We start from the raw sequence: 18,218 nt of genomic DNA, 5'->3' as shown, positions 1-18,218 counted from the left end.
AAGAAGTTAAGTTCGTTATTTGTAATAAATGTGTTATATTTCCTAAATATCCTTGCTAATCAAGTATATTGGTTAGAAATATCATTGTTAGAAGGACTACTTTGGAAAGAAAATGCATAAATATGATAGACAAAATAGATTGGGTTCTTATATTAGAACCAGAATAAAAGTCAAATAAAATCTTATATTAAGAACCGGAGGTAGTAATATGATTAATATCTAATTTTTAATACTTTATATATAATGGAGAATATAATTAATGTCTGTATATTAAATATTTCATTCAATACTTTAACTAAAAGTGTTTTTTTTTAAAATCAAAATAATTAGCCTTCTGAAGTTATGTAATAAGGGAATTGGTGAGGTGAAATAAGGATAATGATTGGAATTCAAACTTTCTTATTAGCTTTCATGAGATTTATCTCTTTCTGAATTCAAGTTCAAATAAATCTTTAAATTATCTATAAATTACTTATTTAAAGTTTAAATAAATAAGCTCCACAAGGAAGTTTGTGATTCATGATATGTAGCCCAATGCATTTCATTAGAATGATAAGTTCATCGGCCAAAAAATAAATACAAAAACTATTCGATTAATTAAATATAATTTTTATTAAAAAAATATTTGCTGTTGGACGGCCATAATTTATTAATCATAATAAAAAGATCACATCATGAAGATCTTAACAGGGTGTATTAGAAACTAATCAGTTTGGAATCAAAATATAATTCAAAACCAGCTCATCATTACAAATCTAAAACATGTCTTGCATAACTTGGCAATAAAGACACATAAAATAAAAGTGAAGCATACGAGCTTTTAATCCACAAAAAAGAAAAGAAAAGAAAAGAGATTCAAAGTTGCTCTCTACAGAAGATTCATGATTCTAGCAAGAAGATAATTAAAGATAATTTGTTTAATCATGGGTGAGAAAAAAGAATTGAAATGGCCTCCAAAGATTGTGTCTTTAGTAAAGTTTAAGATTCCATGTCTTCCTTCATAATATTATTACCCCTAAAGTTGATTAAGGGGTGCAAATGTACAACTGCCGCCACTTTATGCTTAATCATCATAACTCAGTTTTATTCGCTGAAGGATTAAATTTAATTACGTGTAATTTCTTATGATCCTTTCATCAAGTTTACTGATAAAGTGTGCCGTAAAACTCATTTCTTAGAAGCATTAAGTTGTAAAAAGTAACGATTATATATTAGTCATTATATTTTATTAAGAAAACTTATCATTGGTGATTATGTAAGGCGGGGAAGGAACTCTGATCCCCTTTTTATAAGGTTAGTCGTTCAAAGATTATAATTGAGAAAGAGTATTTTACGGAGAAAAGTAAATTTAAGGAATAAGTGTTTGTAGAAAAGTAATGTAAACTCAGTTGGAATTAGGGGCAATATTTTCCTAGTCAACCATTCCAAATGAAATATATTTTATTTTGCTCTGCCCTTACAGGATTGGATTTTTTTATTTTTTTTATTTTTAGTTGCCCAGAGTATCTTCCTATTCGAACGATAAGATACTAATCTCTCGAGGTACTATCAAGCGCTGTAGCGGGGATCCCTTCTAACAGTGTTTTTCTATTTACACCACCTCAGAGATCGAACCCAGAATAAGATGTTTAAAGTGCCCAAATTTCTTTCACTTGGATCAACACTTATTGGTTTTTTTTTTTTTTAATTTTGGTGATACGCAGGATTGGATTTTGTGGAACGCTAAGAACGAAGCAGGAAGCCAAAGTATAAGGAAAATTACTTGGCAGGGACTTTTTGGCGCAAATTTGATGGAACACACACACACAGGGGGAAGCTGGATGGGGGAATTATATGCTCATCTGATGAAGGATCCAATAAGGGGACATATCTGTTTCATGATCAGCATCCAAAACCATAATCAATCAATATAATGTTCTAAATTAGGAGGTAAGGATGAACATGTTGGTGGGCAGACACAGAGCTAAGCATGCCAAGTAGTTCTTCCCCACTTCATGGGGGGGGGGGGGGGTTAGACTGGACATTGACAGTTCTGTGGATTCAAGTGAAAGATGGGTGAAGGGATTTCACCAATTCCTTGGATTTCACCCTAACATTATTGTAGCTCAAATGCTAATTATTCTCCGAAGTTTGAAGGAGATATCAATTGAGTGGAAGCCTAACCTAACTTATTTTCACTTTTACTCTTTGCTTTGGCTATTCGAAGAAATAATTTTTGCTAAAAAGGAAAAAATAATAAAATTTTAAATAACTAATTTATTTTCTTAATCTTCTCAAATTAGTCAACTAGCTCTTATAATTAGAATTATAGGTAGTACTAAAAAACACATTAAAGAGACAAGTTTTTTTTAAATATTCCTCTGACCCTATTTATAAGGCAAAGAAAAAATATTTTTTTTTAGTCCTATTTATAAGTTACTTCATTAAATTTTTAGTATGAGTGTATTATTTTGTCTTTCATTTACTATAAGGTAAGCTAAATTTTTTTAAAGTGTATATATTAAATAGAGATAAAGTTAAAAGATTATTATATTTTAATAGCAAATTAATATATTTTAAGGTTTTTCTTAATGTACATGAAATATACTAAAAATATCTTATAAATAAGATCAGAGGAATACATTCTTGTGAAAAAAATTTCTCTGTATTTACAAATCATTCTTATATTTCACTTTTCTTTCCTTCTTTTTTACGAGAATTAAATAAAAGCAAAACTGAAAAATGATTAAAAAATACCCGACATATGACTTATATTCTAACACCAAAATTTTTTCTATATAATGTAGATAATTGTATTTTATCACGTACAGAACGGACTGAGTATATAATTCATAAAATAAAATAAAAAAGATACAGATTAGAACTTAAAATTCCGTGCAATTGCATATAAATGTAGATAATTTTTCTCTGTATCTGCCTCTATTAAATCAGTAAACAGTCTCAGCTCAAAAAAAAAAATCAGTAAACAGTAAATACATATCTAGTAAATATTAATCACAAACTCACAAGGAAAGGAATAACTAGGAGGAAAAAGCAAAGTAGTTTCCTGTAAACACAGACACAAATGCACAACGGACGCATCTTTTTCCCTCACGAACGCACAATCTCTCTCTAAGGACAAACCGTGACTCTACCACAATCCCCACCATTTCCATTCTTCTTTCTGCTCATTTTCCTCTTCACATTCTGATTTTCCCTATTTTGCCATCTCTCCCCTGCTCAATTTAATACCATGTAGATCTGCTTCCAACCCACTCCTTTCAGACATCCTTCCGAGCCCCATGCCCTTACACCGTCGAAATTTCTGAGCTTGATCTCGGCTATATTTCCCAATTCGTCTTTTGAACAATCTGTCGTTTTAATCTCTACAATGTCCTCCCTTCGTCCAGATCCGACCTCCAGAATTCACCCGGAGCCGGATGTGGTCGAAATTGATCATTTCGATCGCCTCCCAGATTCTCTGCTTCTCCTCGTCTTCAACAGGATCGGCGATGTCAAGGCCCTAGGTCGGTGTTGTGTGGTTTCCCGGCGATTCCACTTTCTAGTGCCCCAGGTTGAAAACGTCGTCGTTCGTGTGGACTGTGTTATATCCGACGACGATTCCTCTTCTTCTGCGGCCTCGTCAGACAAATCTCGCGGCCCCTTCTCTTATCTATTTAGGGTAGTGTTTGGTGGGATTGTGAAGCCCCTTCAAGCTCTGGGTCAGTTGTTAGGGCCCAGAAGGGCTTCTGTGAGTTCAGGTTCTTCGTCTTCGTCATCCTCGCTTGCTGTTGGGAGTGAAGACGTGGAAGGCCAGCAAGGCGGTGTGACCCATCACTCCCCTACTCAAGTTTTGAAGAATTTCAACGAGATTCGGTTTCTTCGAATCGAGCTACCCAGTGGGGAATTAGGAATAGATGACGGGGTTTTGTTAAAATGGAGAGCTGATTTTGGGTCAACTTTGGATAATTGTGTAATCTTAGGCGCTTCTTCGGTCATTCACCCAAGAAAGTCTTTGAATTCTCAGGATGGGAATTCTGATGCCTTATGCGTCAACTATGGCGGTGATGACAATGGAAGCATACCTGATTCTTTTTACACAAACGGGGGTCTGAAACTTAGAGTTGTTTGGACAATCAGCTCTTTGATTGCTGCTTCAGCAAGGCACTACTTGCTGCAGCCAATCATTTCAGAGCATAGAACATTAGACAATTTAGTTTTGACAGATGCGGATGGGCAGGGTGTGTTATACATGGATAGGGATCAGTTGGAGGAGCTGAGGGTGAAGCCTCTTTCAGCTTCTTCAGCATCAAAGAGGACTCTTGTTCCTGCCCTCAGTATGAGGCTTTGGTACGCACCCTACATAGAATTGCCAAATGGGGTTGTTTTGAAGGGCGCAACTCTTGTTGCAATTAGGCCAAGTGAGCCATCCCCCATGGGGAAGAAGGAAATGTCTGATTTGTCTTGGGTTTCAACAGCATTTGAAGAGCCTTATGGGACTGCTGTGAGGATGCTGGTGAAGAGGAGGACTTACTGTCTCGAGATGAACTCCTTCTAATTCGAGTAATAGGATAGAAGGTAAATTTTATTCTTCGCTTACTGTGCAAGTTTTGTGTTTCCTATTCAACCTTTATAATATATAGCTAAAGAAATGCCAGTTGAAGAAATATGTGACTGTTTTTCACTTGCTATTTGACTCTGCTGGAACCCCATGCTTGAAAGGCGCCTTTGCCATAGGGTTCTGCTATGTTTAGATATAGTTACTTGATTCTATAATAGAGATAACGATATAGGGGACGTCTCACTTTTTTACCTCATCAGTTGTTTGTTGATTGCTTGAGAGTGATAGGCTAGTTTAATATCTTTTGTTTATTGCTTTAGAAGTGGGATAATGAGGAAACATAACTTTGGCAAGCTTCTGTCGTTCAACATGTGAAAAGGATGTATGAAGTGTATTCTATTGTCTGCTGTATATAGTTATGCTAGCTTACTCAGAATTAGTGCCGCAGATCTGGAAATGATTTCCCTGGAATAATAGCATCATCTGATTGTGATGAACTGATGCTTTCCTTATTTATTTATTGGGATTTTTAATTTGGCATTAGCCTATTTTTATTTTTTGGTTAAAGGAAGTTTTACTACTCTTATTTACTCTTTCAGAAATGGATTTTATTTTCAGTGAATGAAGAGGGGAACTTGGAAGTTCATGACTGAAGGAATTAAAAAGGTCAGCATCTATGGAGTAGAGTGGAGGCAGGTCCCTTGCCTGATCATACTCTTTTCTACCTCTGAAAGTTCATCCTAGGGTTGAATGTCTTGTAATGCGGCTGGTGTCATTCGCCTCTGTTTGTCTGAACTGATGACTAAATGCATTTTGCTGGTTGTTTTTAGAGGTAATGCGTGTAAGAGTTATGGCACACATACAACTAGATGATCCTGTAAAAGCTTTGAGCTTGTAGTCATTTACTCTTCCAGTCATCCATCTGTGAATATTCTAGGTATTATTTTTGGTGTCCCTTGTGAAATATACATCTAAAGTTGAATGAGCAATGCGATTTGCTTCATCCGTACTGGTCAAAAGAACTTGCTCGGGTTTCGAGCATAGAAATAGATGTAAAAAAGCAGATGAAGGTGTATTAAATCCCTGGCCCATATATCTGCAATTAGATTCTCTTTCCTTCTATAATCGGAGATGCTCTCTGCCTTGGAATGATCTGAAGGGTTGATTCTCCCCTAAGGGCTTAGTGCATATAATATTTTAATCCTAAAGAAGATTCAAAGCCTATTACTTAAGCAGCTTAATTCTGCATCAGATTGACAGCCCCATAATCTTAATTTGCAAGTCCAATAGCATGTGACTGTTGGGTCTAAATGGATTTTCTGTTGCTTTTGTTGTTGATTTTGTGTGGTTTCATATTCATTCAAAAATAAATACATCAAAATATTGACTTTCTGGTTTGGAAAACTATGATTGCAAACAACCCTGAATTATTTTTTGCCCTCAAATATCAGAATCAGTTTCTTGAAGATATAGTGGGCTCCAACTGATCCAAATTGAATTGGATTATGCCGTATTAGTGTAAAACACTTCCACTGTCAAGAAAAAAAAAATTTCATTAGCAGTGCATAAATCCAAGATCTTGTTTGAGCGGAAGATGTGCTGAACCATCTGTCTAAAATTTCTCAAAAGGAGAAGATTAGTCAAATTGATTGTTGGCTTTGGGTTACTGAATTGACTTATTTTTATCATTTAAAGCTTATAGATTGACAACATTATGGATTGGGTTGCTCATTACTTCATGTAGTGTGCAAAGCGCCAGCTTGGTGGCTTTTATTTTGGTTAGGGTGGTCCCCAAGGGCCAAGGCGTAGGTGAGGGGACTTTAATAGAAGCTGTTGCACTTATAATTGCCCATAAGATTTCATTTATTCGTGTGAACAATTTGTTAGTGTAATGATAGTGATAGTTGTGTAGAATTCTCAGTACCTCTGTCTATTTACGCAAAGCCATCCATGGTGGAAGTATGTGATTTGTGTAATAAGAAGCCAGCCATAGGGGATTACAAATTCTGGATAAACATAATCCCAGGAATGATGTATACAGGAATTAAAATAGCGTCTGAAGGCTGGTTTGGTGAGATAGAGATGAAATATATATCTCTTTCTAAATAGGATTAAGATAAAAGTGTGGAACATTTACGCAGTTGGAAAAAAACATCAGAAAGTTGAAGGGAAGGCTTGTGTTTAAAAATTTGAAGCCGTCATTTTCAACACAGCCGAGATAACTTTCCATTCTAAACAGAATCAAACAGGCTGAGCTGGATCATGTTTATGGTTGCTCAATGAAGAAAGAATGAATCTTTTGCTGTTGGAGTTATTTTTTCCCAAAAAAAAAATCTATGAATTATTTACATTCTAAATCCAATATGATAAGCTTTTTTTTGGTCAGATATGATAAGCTTATATATATATAGAGTTTATTTTTTAAGAAAAATACGCAAAAAAATTTAATTGTGACTTTAAAAAAAAAAAATTGGCCAATCATATATACATGATACTACCTCTGGTTATAATTATAAGAAATTATTTGTAGATTATAAATAAGGTCTTGTAATTAGGATCGTATATAAGTATTTCTCATTCATCCAGCAAAGCAAATTCAAGAGATGTGACCTTATGATTCACCATGCCTATCTATGTACGTTAAACATTTATTATTCATCATGCACCTCCCTCCCTCTCTCCCTCTCTCCCCCACGAACGCCCAAAAAACATAACATTCATATAATACTTAAAACCTACAAGAAAAATTCCATGAATATGAATTATTCGTGTAATGGTGATGGTGTGTTCGAAGGAAGAGCCAAATAGTGTCACTTTCAAGCAAGCTCTTAGATTCATGCACCTCAATGTTACCGGATAAGTTAAGAAGCATGAACCAGTAATTTTCATGGCAAGACAGGTCCAAATATCATAAATATGATGAAATTGATTTAAAATTATTTGTGTTCCTTTTTTTTTTTTAGGGTACAGATTTGTGTTCCATTATTGTTATTATTATTTGTTCCTTTCAAACAGCCTACTTGCTACCCCACCCCACCCCAAAAAAAAAAACAAGAATAAACGTTAACAAATGGCTCAAATTTGTTCCTTTTCTCTCCCTCCTTTTAAATTGTCATTTTCGGCACATTATACCCAAAAAACAAAAAACAAAAACCCATTCTGCTGATGAAGTCCGTTTTAGTCCTCCACGTGTAGTTTTCCATTCTTGATTGAGTTTTTTATTTTTTTTATTTTAGTCGTTAATAAAATTTCTTGTCAGTTTGATTACACAAAATTGTATCACGAATTCTTTTTACAATAAATCAATATATATAATGTTATATAAAATACTTTTTACAGATGTTCTATTGACGAATGATTAATTTAAGAGATATTTTGTTAAGAACTTAGATTAAAAAAAATCTCATTAATGATAAAACAAAATAAAACTTTAGTTGTAAAAAAAAATTTCAAGGCCATTACTTTATTGTTTTTTCCCAGCAAAAGTTGGCCTGATCTATCATTTTCTCTCAGTTGCTTTTCACAACACTTCTGCAGAGGCACAGGGCAACTAGAAAATGTTGCTCTTGTGAATTAAAGGCACTGTTGAATTCAACGAAATTTATGCTTGTCCTATTCCCACCTATGCTATGCCTTTTCTTTTCTTCAGAAAACCCTCTTTACCTTTTATATGTTCTCTTTTCTTCTTTTTGCCTTTCTGTGCATAAAGAAAGAACACCTCCAATACTTTAGGGATTATAACTTGTGATTTGTGAGCACATGCATTGTACATAAAGATTGCCGCTTCTTTCTGAAGCGTTGAAACTGCTGAAATTGAATCACGTCTTCAAATAATTCGTCTGTTTTTTGGCTCCAAAATAGGAATATCAAAATGAAGGTAATTACCCAATTTCCCAAGCCACTATTCTTTTTATGGCATGCTATCTAAGTTTTCAAACGTTGAAATATGCACATCCCTAGGCGCTGCTTCATTTCATTTTGTGTCATCATGCAAGTTTGCATGTAGCAATTTCACAGTGAAGAATGTATGTTGTGCAACAATTTTTGTAACATGGCATAGCTGAGAAATATTCTCATAGGATGACAAAATCTGGAAACATATGTTTCAGGCTTTGGCCTTAAGAGGAGAAATCAGTCTTAAAATCACAAGAGGTTTTGCTTTTTTTAGAGACTGATTCATTCACACTCTGATCTCAGCCAAATGGCATACAGAGAATCTCAAAGTAATTGGACAAAGCAAAAAAGAATAACTTCAAGTTTCTTACATTTCTCCAGAAACACAGGAAGATTTGCAGCACGCATAGATTAATATATATTTATATCCAAATACTTAAGCGAATGATACTTCAAAATGACCAATGTATGAATATCAACACTTGATGACAACATTGTACCATCCGATGTGGCAGCAGCAAACCAAAGACAGGCTGTGGCGCATAGCTTGCTCTAGCTTTTGGTCCTATATCAAAGAAAATATCACAGAAATCAAGCTCCAGTGGGATAGGACTAATAAATTTTAATTAATATATGCAGCTTATAACTGGATTTACTTTAACCCTTCATACAAACATGAGAGTGGGGTAAAGAAAAAATGAACACCCCACAGGCCTGTTTAGTACCCACATTGGGAAAGCATGGCAAGACAATTACAAAATAATGTTGTATAATCTGAATTTTAGACTTCAACATGTTTGTTACATTTCTCATAAAGCGTATCATACACCAGATATCCAATTATAGTTCAATTTTAGGTAATCGGGTAAGTTAGAGAACGAGAAATTTCAGCCACTATATGATTACAGAAGTTAGATAAAACATGAAAGTTATAGATAGTTGTATGTTTTAAGATGAGCAGCAAAATAAATAGAAGTTAAGAACTCAGTTCATGAAAATCTAAAGAACTAATCTCAATCAACCATCAAGGAATGAAAGAAGCCATGGATACAGCATAGAAGCTTTCTTAAATAAAAGTAATTCCTGTTCAGGTGGACAAGTACCTAAGTTCACTGTACATTTGATGACACTATTTACTAAACTTCATCCGTGAGAGACCACTTTCTAGGGACTAGGAATGAATTCAACAAACAGAACGCTTCCATGAAAGACATAAACTCCATTTCAGATATAGTTAACCATCGTATTAAAGATTTCAAGCTTCAAGAAGCTCAATAATTACCAGTTAAATTGTGGCTATTTACTCCAGCGTAAGCATGAAGATTATTGAAGAGTAATTCATGTCCTAACAAGGTGATTTGGCTTTCGGCATTAGAATCAAATGCGGTTCTCTAGCTATTATAATATTCACCGCACATGAGTGACTGAAGGGAGTTCATAAAGTGCCAATGAATGTTGTTCTACTACTTAAGGACCATTCTCATACTCTCTACAAGGGCATGGGTTCAAAATTCAAATCTTCCCCGCAAATGAACATGAACCTAATTGGTGGTAATTTATAAGCATCTCTAGAAGCGCTTTTTAAACCATAAAACCTGCCCTAATCCTCATAAACCCTAGGCCCCGGCTCAACTAAACTTTCGTACTAGACAGAATGAGTTCAAGCTCAGACAATTCAGTGTTTTTCAACAAGATTACCAAATAAATCTGCCCTCTTCTTTTATCAAGGTCACTTTCATGATTCAGTTGCTGAGTATGGGACACAAATCTGTTACACTCTAATGTAGAGTTCATAGTAACCTTAACCTTATCACCAATATTAGGAGTAGGGCTATCTGAGAACAGAAGGCTTATATCACTTTGTTGGATGATTTTAATCCTAATTAGTCTTACTTGAATTAGCACATCATCTGTTTAACAAGCATTTTTGAACTTATGGCAAAATAAAAGCGGCCCACTCCATCTTGATGGACAGTGCAATTTAATTTTCTCAACTTATGAAGTTGACCAAAGACCCTCTCAAATTGTCAACATTCTACAACATAACCTATTCTTTAATATTCCCACATCCAAATTCCAGCACCATATACATATATATATATATTTATATATATGATCAATGATGTAAGCATAAAATTGTCCAACGTAAATATCAAAAGACCAAAGCTCTTCCTTTCCAAATATTAACATCACAAGGGAATGTGAATTCAATAACAAGCTAATTAAGGGGGATGCATGTTTACTTCAAGGGCTCTTATAGAGACTAGAGAGTGAAGGACCTAAAACGCAATTACGTTATCTTGTGTCACTCTCTCTCACTCTCTCTAAATACCTTATTACATTATCGTTTACTAGTTGGAACAAGTTTATATACAATGCTTTGCAAAGAAAGTTGTTTTTGGGGAGAAAAAATCACAAGCTTCACAACAAGGCACAATGTGCGTGTTATTTGCTCCAACTTCTAGTTCAACTTGCATTCAAAAGAGAAGTTGAAAATTATATAAGAAGCCTTAATTGCACCATTATCTTTATTCGATCTTGAACGATAAATTGAATGAAATTTAATATTTTTAATCCTACTTTTTGCCCAAAAAAAAAAAAGACCTTTGGCCTATTCATTTGGCTTGGTAGTTGGCACCAGTGCTGGTAGTTGACATCTAAGTTGAAGGGTGATGACTAGCATACTGAATTAATAAAATTAGAAGTACTCTTTTGAAAATTGAATCAAATCCCTTACTGATTCACATATTGATTTGTAAATAACTTGGCCGCTCTATTTTTGACGGATCATATGCACTTTTTCCCCAAGCTAAATCTATGGTCATGTTTGCCTAGAGTGGTAAAAAGTCAGTTATCTAAACCAGAAACAACATGAATCATAACGAAACCTAGACTTTTAAGTTACAATTTTTTTTTTTAAATGTAAGTTAAACCATCACTCCTGTTTCAATATTATCGGTATTTTATATACATACACGTCCGGTTAATGTTAATTTTCTTGCATAACAATTACACCACGTACGTTCATCCTTTTCATCTCAGCTTCCAACAAGACAGGGAATGGTCTCCCTCCCGGATGGTTGGTGTTAGGGTGTCTATTCAACCTTAAAATGACTCTTTTATTATAGTGTTTCTTAAAACGATCCTTTAATCATCAGTATTAATAGTAGGAATTAGTCCAATATGACACAACATACTGTTAAATGGACAACAAACTCTTACCGGCCTTTCTGAGTAAAGCAAAGCAGAATCATAAACCAGAAATGAAACTTATGGCTTCATGGCGAATCAAACGTTATGCAACAGCAGAGGCCCTAAAGTAGAGATCCTGAGATGAGTTACACAACTAGAAGTAAGGGTTTTTCGCCTACCCTCAACCCATAATAACATATACACATAGAGAATTACTAAAAAGAAACCAGCAAATTTGCTATTTTCATCATTAGTTCCATAAATGATCTAATATAATCAAAACGGTTAGTTTCTATCATATGCATCCGAACATTTGGGTTTTTGGGTCAATTTTATATGCTGGATCGATTTACACGATGTAGTGGTGTATTAATAATTAGTTACGAGAAGTTCTGCTTCTTGAGAGAAGCGATGAAAAGATAAATACTATATACAATTACCTAGTGCGTTACAGTTAAGCCTACTCTAATTGCCTTAAAAACTAGGAGGGTTTTTTAACATAGTATTGTCTATAATAGTACATAAACATATTTGTGCCTCCTAATCATGCCCTAACCTGTTTGAGAATCCTTCCCTTCTCATGCTCAGAGAGACAAAGTCAGCCTACGTGCCTATTACTATAATTCTCAATTCTAAACCAATCAGAACAAATCATATTGGAATATGCCCATGTACCCAATCTTGCAGATTATAATAGATTTGGCCGAAAGATAATAACAGAATAAATTTTGCGTACACTGACACGCGCACTGTGTCTGTATTCAGCTAACCTGTTATTTAACTAAAATCTGACACGTTTGTGCATATAATATAATTAATTTCTATTCGAATATATTATATTATATTATATTATATGCATTGCCTCTTGAATTTTGTGCAAATCACAGTTACAAATACAATACACCTCACATCTGTGTTTATGACTGATATGGACTTGCCCCAAAACGAAAAGCAATATTCCATTAAATTTTGTCAGAATCGTACAAGCTTATTTTAAATTTTAAAATAAACACAAAGTTTTTTTGGAGATGGGAAGAAAATAAGGGTATAATAGGCTGAGAATGTAGGGAGAGTTTATGGAGGTGGCTCCTCTTACTACGGAAAGTTGGTGTAACTTTCAAGAATAGGCGAGGGGTGTGAGTAATTTAATTTAACCAAATTTAAAGAAAGCCATGTAATTTATGTCTATTTATTACTATATAAAATTAAAGTAGTGACAGAGTAAAGCCTACGAGTAAAAACAAGGCACACATAGTGGCATGCAGAAGGAGACAATGCGCCGAGCAGCGTCATGTGAGAGAGGCTTGGGAGTGAGAAAAACGAATTGGGATTGTAAAACCCTATTTCGTTCCTATATCTTTGTAATTCTGGAGGCCTTCCCTTACCTTGTACACTGCACAAACTGAATGACCTACAAATCCGCCATTTCACTTATTCATTCATTCCTCAGAGCTTTATAACCTTAGAGATGCTACACAACAAGGGAACCAAACAAGACCACAAACGAGGAGACACACAGCCGATGACCTATTCCTAGTCTCCCATAACCGCACGCATGAATCATCCACACGACAACCTCAGCGCAACACCCTCACCCACACCCACCCATTGTTTCTTTATTTAGTGTTCCCAACAAAGCAACCTTCGCCCCATCACACGCCCCTTCGCCCTCTGCGAAAGCTACCATCTGGGATATAAGAGCCACCAGCTTCAACATATACACCAATTCAAAGGATCTCTCTCCTATTTATTTATGTTATGATATTCAAAATGTTAACTAAACTCCTGTTGGTTTAAGTATGTTCAAAGTAAACTGCTATACAAGAACAGTAGGCAGCCACACAAGGATTATAATCATAATTACAATATCTACAATGCAAGCTATTTGACTGTACGTGAATCGGAAGTGAGAAGACAAAAGGATGGTGGAAAATTTTATTAAAAAAATGATCATTTTTTCTTACCGGTAAGCCGATGGATCACGAGAAATAGGGCGTCGTCGATCGGAACTCAGTTCTTCCCCTTTCCCTTCTGGTCTGAATGCCGGTTTCCGTCGCCGTAGAAGAGTTGCAAGCGGCCGTCTAATTCGGGTGAGAACTGGTGATGGTGGTGGTGGTGGTGATTCTCCATGGCTGGAGCTGCATTTGCTCCGATGAAGAGAGGTAAGTTGGACGATCCGTCTAAAGGTGAGAACCTCTGCAGATGGTGAGGCAGAAGAGACGGAGAATTGGACTGAAGGGTCCCCCTACTACTGAAACCAGCAAGGCCGCCGGAATTAGAAGACGAAGAGATGGTAAAGTTGAGATTGTACTCGCTCCCCCCGCCGCTTGGGGTCTGCGACGACGTGACCACCGCCGGCATAAGATGGTCGGGGATGAACGAGAATTGCTGAAGCTGATCTGAGTGGTTTTCACTCTGGACTCCGAATGGTACAACCGACATTGTCTGAGGAAGATTGTTCCCCAATTGGATCTGCCCTGCAAACGCAGAAGACTGATGATGCTGGGTTCTTGAAGACGACGAACCTCCCAGAAGCCCTGCCCCGAAGTAGTCCATAGGCGCCATACTCCATTGATGTCTAGCTCCTTTGTTGAACAGATCAGCCTCATCACTCCGATTATGATTCTGCTGACCCGACCCGGTGGGACTAGTAGTCGCAGGAACGCTAGTATTTATCCCACCAGTGAGAAGCTCAGTGAAAGAAGTTTGAGCCATGGAGATGACATTGTTATTCTGGGGATGAGCAATGTTATTGCAAGATTCATCATTCTCTTTCTCCTTCTCCTTCGCCGCTCTCTCCCTCGCCCTCTCACGCGCCTTGACTCGAATCTCCGACCTGGAGAGAGACAAGCCGGAACCTTTGCTTGTCTCCGACGTGCTGCTACAAGCGGACTTCGACAAGGAAAGATTCTGACTTTGATTCTGATTCTGCTGGTGGAAACTCGCTTCACCATCTACTTCTGCGTCAGCTGAATCGATACATTTCTCACCTCCCCTCTTCTCATCGCTGGGTTGCTTTGGGGTCTCGGGGAACGTATTTTTCAGAGAAGGAAGCTCAGAAATTGCATCAGAAGCAGCTTTGATCAACCATTCCACGGCTTTGCTAGGTTGGTCATAACCCAGTCGATCTTGAAGGTCGTAGAATTGAATCGCTGTGGTCACAGAGAGGCGAACCCTTCGGTCTCTTAAACCCTTCGAAGTCATGACCTTGCTGTGCCGATCTTTCCCGCCGGAGGCACGAGAAACCCTAATGATTCGAGAAGACTGGTGGTGCCAACCGTGAAATCGGTTGCTACTTCCATCGTTGCCTCCTCCTCCTCCTCCTCCTCCTCCTCCTCCTCCTCCACTTCTTTTTCTGAGGTCTCCATTCTCTTCGTTAATATTGGAACCTATCTTGTTGTTGTTGGAGGAATCGTTCCTTGCACTCCCGTTTTCAATTCTTGGGAATTTACGCGCTTGCCCTTGAATCCCATCCTCCTCCATACCACAATCATGCCTTTTGTGAAGCTCAAGCTGTAGAAAAACCCTCCTGCCTCCTAGCCTCACACTTTAGAAGAGGCTCAGAGAGAGAGAGAGAGAAGAGAGAGGAGAAGGGAAATTTAGAGAGAGAAGCTGGAGGGTGAGTGCAGGTGGGGTTGGTGTGTCCTTTGCATTGATGACGATAATTCAGAGTACCTTGGGTTTGTAGTGATAAAAAGGTCTTTTTTTACGCTCCGATATATCACAGTCCAAGTCAGGAAGGAGAGGCCCTCGTTCAAGCTTTTTGCAGTTGCAGAGAACGCTTTCAAAAGCAAAGCCTCAGAAGGTCTCAGAGACGACTCAGCTCCTGCAAAAACCAAAAGCATTTCACCCTCAACAACCACAAAAAATTAAATAAATAAATAAAAATAACAGAAAAAACAAAATTAAAAAAATCATATGCTTAATTAATACGTAGTAGTAACTAAGTACACATTCTCAGTCACCTTTGTTGGTTATTACAAAACAGATAAGATCAGACAGCATTTATTTAGCTTAGTACTTTGAAAACGAAAACCTCAGCGTAGATTATTAAAGACTCTCAGCTTTAAAGAAAAGAAAGATGAAATGCTTAGCGATGAACACTGACCGCTTCTATCTCGGACGTACCTCCGATCTGGGCCGTTCTGGTTTGTTATTATCTGGCAAAAAAGACCAAAACTTGCTTATGGTTTTGCCGATCTAAGCCAACCCTTTAAGCTCCTATTGCATTTATATAGTTTTCTTTCACCGCCCTTAAAATAGCATTTATATTGCCATAGAATAGAGTTCAGATTCAGGTTCGTTACTTTGAAGGATTATGGGGCAGATCTCATAGTTCACAGATCTGTGTTTACCTAATGGTTTATCAACGAAGCAAAGGAAACACAAATCATCAGGGAAAAGCCTGCAAATAAACTTGAGCTTATTGAAAGAAATTACATTTTCAGATCAAGTCAGAGCTCGTATGATAGGCTCAAACGCAAATGAAGTAGCTATAGCTTCGCGGTAAGAATTGAAGGTAAAAGGAAAAAGAACAAAAATGTCTTCTTCTTCTTCTTTTTCCTTTTCTTGATTTCCCAAATGGTCTCGTTTGCCTCTCTACATTCAGATACTCAAGAGGGGGAAAAAGGCTTGTTTAGTCTCTCTCCTCCTCTCTCTAGCTGTCAATCTTTAAGTCTATATATAGCCTACAGCCCTACACGAGGTCTCCTCAAATCCTCCATTAAACTAAACACAAAAGCAATATGTATGATCTGTGCAGTTAGTTAACTGAATTTGGAGTTCAGATTGACGCTTACCGCCGTGTTCTGATCCCTTGGCACGAGAAAAAATGCAGTAGCAGAAGGGAGGGAGAGAGGAGGACAGGAGTGTTTTCTAGGGTTTACGGGGCTTGTTTAATGGGTGAGAAAATGGAAGGAAAAAGCAGTGAGGGTGAAGAGAGGAATTGGGTGAGAGAGGATTTTATGGATTAAGGTGAGGAGGGAAGAAGATGGAGAAGATGGTGGATGAATTGATTTGTTTGAAGGTGGGTTTCTGAATCAAAATCCATTTTTGCATTTTGCATTATTACAAAACAATGTCACAGGGATTATCGGAAAAGGGAAGAGAGAGACGCTGCGCCGCTCCAGATTTTATGCGAGTGGCCACATCTTTTTGCCTATTTTACTCTCTCGCCCCTTCGCTTCACTCATTAGTCGTTAGTCATTGGTCATTCCATAAATTTCTTCTCTCTTCAAGTGTAAATACTGCTATTTTCATCCCAAAATTCACTAAATCTATTTTAGAAGATTTATTTCAGTTCTAATGTAATATACTAATATCTTAATCTATTTAAATTTGCTTCTAAAATTTATCATTTTTAAATTATTCTTAATATATAATTGCACGTATATATTAAGGAAGTTTCTCTATAAATTCAATGTAGATAATTAAAGACAGTATTATAGATAGTTCAGCGCATATGTTTTACGAATAACAGTTTAATTAAATTTTTAATTCTGAATATTAGTTTTCTACATGAAAAACTGAAGAGGATTTTTTGTATCATTTCTTAAAGAAACATATATGATAGGGGAAACAAGTTGGTATTGTTAATAGCGTTTTAGTGAAAGACATCAAATTTCAAAGGATGTAAATAAATCTTTAAAACAGAAAATCACGCAATTTGACAAAATTTTAGTGACCATGAGGGTAAATTATATTTACACACACATGTGTGTGTATGCTTTGTCGTTATTCAAACTTGCAGGACTCCAATTTGTATTTGTTTTTCCATCCTACTTTTCGCAGGTTGCCCAATTATCGTTTCTTTTATGAACATATATAATACGAAAGCGTATAATAAATCATCATGTCTAAAGTGAGCTAAATAATTAATTTGGATTTATTAAAAAAATTAATAAAGTATGTTATTACCTCCGATCCTAATTATAAGAGCCAGTTAACTAATTTAAGGAGATTAAGAAAGTAAGTTGAGTCAGTTATTTGTCCTAAATAGGTGTTGTCTTTCCTAAAATATTCTTGCTAATCAAACGTATTAACTAGAACTATAATTATTAGAAGGATTATCTTGAAAAAAAATTGAGTAAATATGAGAAACAAAGTGGATTGGGATCTTATATTTAGGATCAAAATAAAAGTCAAACAGGATCTTATATTAAGAACCGGAGGTAGTATTTATAACAAATATACATTGACTTCTTCAAATTGTTACTCTTCTGATCCTATTTATAAGGCAAAAAGATTTTTTTTTGTCATATTTATAAATCACTTCATTAAATTTTCAGTGTAATCAATATACTATTTTGTCTTCATTTATTATAGTATAGGTAGTTATCTCTTTCAAAAGGTGTATATATATTAAATATGGGTAAAGTTGAAAAATTGTTATATTTTAATAGAGAATTAATGCATTTTAAGATTTTTTTTTATCTGTGTGAAATATAATAGAAGTGCCTTATAAATAAGACCAGAAGAATACGTTTAATCACATTCATTAAAACCATCACTTAATATAAACCTACTTAATATGTAAATCATAAAATATATTGAAATCTTATACTATCTCTAGTCTTAATCATAAGACCTCATT

The 18,218-nt window shown here is 35.9% G+C and overlaps 2 protein-coding genes across 4 annotated transcripts; one reads left to right on the top strand and one right to left on the bottom strand.

Moving 5' to 3' along the window:
- Window positions 1-3,051: 3,051 nt before the first annotated feature.
- On the top strand, window positions 3,052-5,650 carry LOC114759526 (F-box protein At5g46170). Its single transcript, XM_028948716.1, has 2 exons — window positions 3,052-4,557; window positions 5,159-5,650. The coding sequence occupies exon 1, from the start codon at window positions 3,371-3,373 to the stop codon at window positions 4,535-4,537; it is 1,167 nt and encodes a 388-aa protein (XP_028804549.1). The 5' UTR covers window positions 3,052-3,370; the 3' UTR covers window positions 4,538-4,557; window positions 5,159-5,650.
- Window positions 5,651-8,581: 2,931 nt separating this feature from the next.
- LOC114759523 (transcription factor TCP2) lies at window positions 8,582-16,711 on the bottom strand. Of its 3 annotated transcripts, none has more exons than XM_028948712.1 (4): window positions 16,426-16,711; window positions 15,735-15,786; window positions 13,591-15,452; window positions 8,582-8,999 (listed from the first exon to the last, which is right to left on the bottom strand). In XM_028948712.1, exon 3 carries the CDS (start codon window positions 15,107-15,109, stop codon window positions 13,637-13,639), a length of 1,473 nt encoding a protein of 490 aa, XP_028804545.1. In that variant the 5' UTR covers window positions 15,110-15,452; window positions 15,735-15,786; window positions 16,426-16,711; the 3' UTR covers window positions 8,582-8,999; window positions 13,591-13,636. The 3 variants fall into 3 exon arrangements, with proteins under 3 accessions (XP_028804545.1, XP_028804547.1, XP_028804546.1); XM_028948714.1 differs by having other exon boundaries at window positions 15,755-15,786; XM_028948713.1 differs by lacking the exon at window positions 15,735-15,786.
- Window positions 16,712-18,218: the final 1,507 nt, after the last annotated feature.

The sequence above is a fragment of the Neltuma alba genome, unplaced genomic scaffold (assembly GCF_004799145.2).
Source record: "Neltuma alba isolate B1F8T4 unplaced genomic scaffold, ASM479914v2 tig00010858_pilon, whole genome shotgun sequence".
NCBI classification, from domain to species: domain Eukaryota; kingdom Viridiplantae; phylum Streptophyta; class Magnoliopsida; order Fabales; family Fabaceae; genus Neltuma; species Neltuma alba.
Note: the sequence above shows the minus strand (reverse complement) of the source record. Positions and strands in the feature narration are given on the sequence as shown.